General features: G+C 34.4%; 1 protein-coding gene across 1 annotated transcript; it reads right to left on the bottom strand.

The window, feature by feature from the left end:
* Positions 1-402: 402 nt before the first annotated feature.
* On the bottom strand, positions 403-5,518 carry LOC131180242 (exocyst complex component SEC15A-like). The gene is made up of 2 exons (XM_058147858.1): positions 5,391-5,518; positions 403-2,898 (listed from the first exon to the last, which is right to left on the bottom strand). The coding sequence occupies exon 2, from the start codon at positions 2,881-2,883 to the stop codon at positions 523-525; it is 2,361 nt and encodes a 786-aa protein (XP_058003841.1). The 5' UTR covers positions 2,884-2,898; positions 5,391-5,518; the 3' UTR covers positions 403-522.
* Positions 5,519-5,941: the final 423 nt, after the last annotated feature.

Raw genomic sequence — 5,941 nt, 5'->3', positions numbered from 1 at the left:
AAAGAAAACAAAGATGCTAAGATAGGAAGAATACAGAAACCTGATAATGTGCTAGTAATCTGAAATTTTGTTCACTGCTGAAATAAATGATAAAACAACAATAAGTATATTGCAAATTCTTTCCCCATACAACCACCAAATATAGGGGGGCCAAGAAAGGGGGAAAAAAAACTAAATTAGTAAGATTGTCAAAGAGCAAATGCAGAAGCATCTGGTCCTTCTTAAAGCAATTGGACTCGACATATATTCACCTTCTTTTCTTCCAATATAAGAAAGGAGATGCATGCATAAGCTGCAGAAGAAATATAATTTTCACTGAGAAGACACCCTTGATATCAGGGTTGAAGAGAAATATTAAAGCTTATTTTAAGAATTTAATCAACAGAAAATTGAAAACTCCATTACCTTCAAATTGTCAACAAAGGAAAATGGAAATGTGCAACTCAAAATGGGGTGATAGGGGAGGGGTGGGATCGGAATAACACAGATCTACTAATCCTGGCTGACATTTTATGAACCTCCTCAGTTGAAGTCCTTCAATCTTTTCTTCAGTACATCCATTGATTTCTTTCGTGCACTTTGCTTTGTATTTCTGCTTGAAAGGCTACCAAAGATTCCATCAGGAGAATCCTTGAATTTCTCACAGACGCTGGCTACTTTCTTATAATCCAGAGCATTGTAGTTTTTCTGTCTTATCACAGGATTCATGAAGTTCTCTGGTTGGCTGCTAGACAAAAGGTTAATCAATTGTCTTGCTTCTATCAAGAAGCATCTAAACCTACCATCTTTATATATCTCACTCAGGCCAGTGTTATGAAATCTCTCATCAGCGAAATTCTCCAATATCTTTAGGTCATTATTAAGGGCCAGAACTGCATTAGCATTGAACCTCTTTATCCTATCACTGAGAAATGCAGCAACAATGGAATTGGAAATATGCTCAAAAGCACCACTTCCAACCTTGTATAGAGCATCCACAGGCAGAATTTGCTGTGCTGTTGAAAGAATAGTGTCAAGGTGTATTACCACCTCATTTATATACTCATTCCCATTTTGCAATGGCTCCTCTGAAGTCCAATTGATATTTTCAGTAAGTGCCATAAACTCATCCAACTTAGTGTTCACCAAATTCAGCAGAGCCAGATATGCTGCATCCTTAGAAGTTTTCAGGACCACCTTGGCAGTCAAACTGGCATGAGGTCTCTCAACTGATCGGGCTGGGATACCACACAGTTGGGCTGCATGTCGAAGAAAAAAATCACAAGCTCTTTCAAGAACAGATATATTTGCAGCAATCTGCATGGCTTGGGAGACACCAACTGCACCACTATGAATTGTACTCAGTATAACTTCATTTACCACATCAATCAAAAGCTTATCCAAATACTTTTTCACAACATCATAAAAATTAGTACGCACCCCATAAGACAAGTAATCAACAGATCCTTTGATGAATGATCTAACAATACGACAAGTATCTGGTACCATAGAGGAAAATGGAGCAATATATGGAAAAGCTGGCATTATATCTGAGGTCTGGAGATGAAAGGACAAGACATTATTCTCATAATCAGTATCCTTTTTCATTACCATCTGCTCATAGGTGTCATCGCCAAGAATGTTAACAATTTGCTCCCGACACTCTCCCAAAAGTAGTTCATGGTACTTGTCCCAGCTGTTGTCAAGTGCCCCGAGAATTTGGCCTACTTCATACCCATATTGTCTAAGAGTTGCACCAAGAAGAGTTACATAATCCTTCACCAGAAGAAGATGAGTAGCAGAATCCATACGAGAAAACTGTTCCTCCAAAACAGAAGTTATTTTAGTTACAGCTGTATCCCACATTGTCTCAACCTGATCTGCTAACAGAACATCACCACCAGTCCTCAACAGCCGATCCTCCAATATAAAGTAACCTGCAATTTGCGCAAAAAATGTTTGATACGATTCAAGAAATGGTTGAGAAGAAGAGATTTGCAGATCTGAATTCAGCTGCAGTAACCGATTCCTATAGTAATATTCACGAAACTGCTCTGGGATTCCAAGGCAAGAGTGGATGTGATATGCCCGATAAAAAGGAGTAAGATCAAACTTCAAAACAGAATCTTCATCCAGTTCTAAATTGTATACAAAATCTCCTAAGCCTGAAACATTCTGTTCCTCAGATTCCCTCTGATGTTCAAGCATCTCCTCATCCCTCTGATGAGCTGATGCAGCATGACCTATTGCTGTTTGCCCAATATTCTTTGCAGAACTTCTCACATGAACTAGCCATTCATTAAATTGACTAGTCACTTTTTTCTGAATATGTGATTTTATCACAGGAATTGTCTTTTCTATTGTCATTCTAAGTGTCTTCACAGGGATATTCAGCAAGTAATTCTTCTCAATCAGATCCACTGTTTTCAATGCAGGAAAAAACTGGCCTTCAGACATGTGATTGTTACACTTAGCACAAAGTTCCAATGCTTGAAGACAAATCTTTGACATTTTAATAGCTTCAGTCACATTTTTCTTGATTGAATAAGATTCAAGGAGTTCCTCAAGTTTGATCAAAAGTGCACTCCCTACCTCCTGCAATCTAAAATTGTCGCTTGCAAGCTCACTTTTAAGCTCTTCAGCATCAACCAAGACACCACGAAGCTCATCAACAGCTAGAATGAATTCCTCATAATGGCTCTTGCAGAGGCCTTCAATTTCAGCATCCTTCTTCCTGACAACAATCTTGAGCTGGTGAAGGAGTGCTTCAGGCCTTCCCATTTCAAACGCATGCCTGACAATGGGACCCACATCATCCCCATTGCCAATTAAAGTCGCAAGGACTAAAACCTCTCCCCCATCCCCATTTTCTACAACAGTTCTTCTCTTTGGTTTTGCATCCATTGATTGCACAAAATGCTGCAATAATCAAGACAAAACAAATCAATTCCATCAATAAAGTTCTCACCCTAAACAAATAAAGCAAATATGAATCAGAAAGCATGTAAAAGAAAATTTTTGCTAATCCGCATCCAAAGGTTCTTTTTATCAAGACACACCAAATAATGCCATCAAGGAAGTTCTTACCCTAAACAAATAAAGAAAATATAACAGAAAAATCCTGTGCAAGAAAATTTTTGCCTTCACCCAGAGATTCTTATTATTTTAGTTTCTTCTGTCATGTCACATTTTGTAGATTCAATATATAAGGGATAAAAAAAAAAACCCATTTCTAGCAAATATCTAGATGATTCTCCATCAAGCAACAAATAGTGTGTTAGGAGACATTAGATTCTCAACAAATTGAGCAGAAAATTTTAAAACCAAGATCAATTTAATTAATGTTATGGAATGGTAGAATTTTAAATTTTATTTTTTAGTAAATTACCTCAGATAGCTTGAGGAATTTACTGACCACCGGGCCGGGTTGTAGCAAACCACCAGCCGTCCAGATGTTCGGCCTCTGATGGTATCCACACAGACTTGTTGTGAGGAAATTCTCCAATACACTCTTAGAGAATATTGAGAATTTTGAGTGTTAGCTCTTTTTCTTTCTTCTCTCACTTATCAAGAATGGAAGACAAGCTTCCCTATTTATAGGAAAGAACTTTTTATAATTATTAATTTAATCCTTTAAATTTATTAATTATAAATTGACCCCTATAATAATTATAATTCAAATAATTAATTCCTATAATTCTAGAAACTTTAAATTAAGTCTACACTTAATTATTATGACATTAAGCAGTCTAAATAAAATTTATACTTCTATCCTTAAGTCTAGAATTATTTTTATCAAGTCCAATTTGATAATCTACTTTAATTCCTCAATTACAATCTTTATGTATATGACCCATTAGGTTCCTAATATGTTGGCAACAAATATAATTAAATAAAATTAATACTTTAATTTTATCATCAATTCACAATTGATTAATTATATTTGTAGATCATTATTGATATCTAGCAATGTGTATCGACCACCCAAATATTAGAACTTGTCAAAGTGGTTTGACTAACCTTTCTATAATCAGTCTGTCAGTGTAATTAATATCCTTTTATCACAATATTTCGATTTATACATTGATGCATAGAATGTGTCTGCTATATATAAATCATTTCTATCCTCCCAGTATGATTGATTAATTAAATAAAATCTTAATCTTATTTTACCTTGTGCAAGGATTTAATGATCCATACTGGCCAAGAGCAATTGAAATATTTTCCTTAATTACCTAAGGTGATGAATTCTATATTGACAATTAAATATCTCCACATAGTTCATACTATATCCAACAACTGCCACATTCATTATCCTTATATAGAATGACATGTGAGCAGTATCAAAATACAGTAATTTCTATATAAGATAACTTAATGTCTCAAGTCTAAGGATCATTTACACAACTGTCACGTAAGTCTTTTCATAAACACAGGTAAACTTCCATATGGAATCCTCGTGCAGGTCAATTCAGTGAGCTTATCACCACAAGCACTTACACGTTGGTTTTAGGTACCTCACATGCCTCAGCTTAATGAGAACTGCTGCTTCCTTTCACGAAGGAAAGAATGCAACGTGCACTGGTCTCTACAGTTATATTAATGTCCAATGAAAGGAAAGAATGCAACGTACAGTTATATTAATGTCCAATGGTCTCAACAGTTATATTAATGTCCAATCTCGATATAACATTGACCACCAAGAATATTTTTGGAGCAATGCTATAATGCAATCCAAATCTCATAATTATAACAACATTATAATTTTCACTATTATGCATATAAGTCCAATGGACTTTATCTTTATTAATTAATATTTATTAAAATAAAATTAAACATTAAAGATAAAGCAGCCTTTTATTAAGAATAAAGTATATACATGTATTAAGTGATCACCCATGCAACTAATATATTGGCTGCAGTGCACATACACTAACACAGTGTTCACAAGCAAGCAATAACTATGCAAGAAGAATGTCAAAATAACCATATTTAGAAGATCTCAACAGCATTGAATCATAAAGGAAAATCCCACATTCATCTAGAGTAATTAAATTTTCCAAGAAAAGCAAAAAAATAAAAAGAAACCATTGAAAGGAACGGTAAAATGAATCTAAAATAGATTGTTTTTAATAGGTGTTGATCAAATAGACCCATCGAACATAGATTTCATAGAACAAAATGTAGATGAACATGGCAGATGAATTTCCACTTTTCCAGGGCAGATGAATTGCCACTTTTCCAGTCTTAGGTGAAAAACCAAGATCAACGGGAACACAAGAGAAAACAAATAAACAAACGAATCAAAATGAGAGTCAGAAACGACAGGCAAAATCAAGAAACACAGACACAAACATTCTCAAATCAAAAAATAGAAAACCATAAACTTGATTCTCAAAGGGGGGCCTTACGAGGATAACAGAGACAGAGAGGCCCTTCCTTTTTCAAAACTTCTCTTTCCCTCTCTGAGCATAGCGAACGAAAAATCGAATGGGAAAGATTTCTCCATGTTAAAGAAATTATTTAAAAAAAAAAAAAAGGATTTGCTTTGTGTTAATCAAATTGATTATTACGTTTCCATTTCTGTTCTTTGTATCTACTATATAGGCTTGTCGCCACTCGCCACTTCTTTTCCCTTTAACGGGGAAATTGATGCTTCCACTCCTCGGTTTGTTACGTCCACGAAAAAGGTCCTCGTACGGGCATTCCTCATTAACTAAATAAATTTAATCCTTATTGGTAATATAGGTTATATCTAAATTTTTAAATTTTAATTTTTTATATTTAAAATTATTATATCATATTGTCTAATTTTTATTTATTTTATTTATCCTTTTCGTCTCTCTCTCTCTCCTCTCTATTTTTCATCGTCTTCTCATTGTCTAAGTAAAAATTTAAATTTATTTAATCAAAAGCCCTTTTCTTTTTTAGTTGCTTCAATTGTTTCTAATTTTTTTCAAAA

This window comes from Hevea brasiliensis, chromosome 5 (assembly GCF_030052815.1).
Source record: "Hevea brasiliensis isolate MT/VB/25A 57/8 chromosome 5, ASM3005281v1, whole genome shotgun sequence".
In the NCBI taxonomy this organism is placed as follows: Eukaryota; Viridiplantae; Streptophyta; class Magnoliopsida; order Malpighiales; family Euphorbiaceae; genus Hevea; species Hevea brasiliensis.
The sequence above is the reverse complement of the archived record's forward strand: the minus strand, read 5'-3'. Positions and strand labels throughout refer to the sequence as shown.

What these genes read in the sequence shown, in the direction of transcription:
- LOC131180242 (XM_058147858.1), bottom strand. Translation starts at nt 2,883, where the DNA reads ATGGATGCAAAACCAAAGAGAAGAACTGTTGTAGAAAATGGGGATGGG.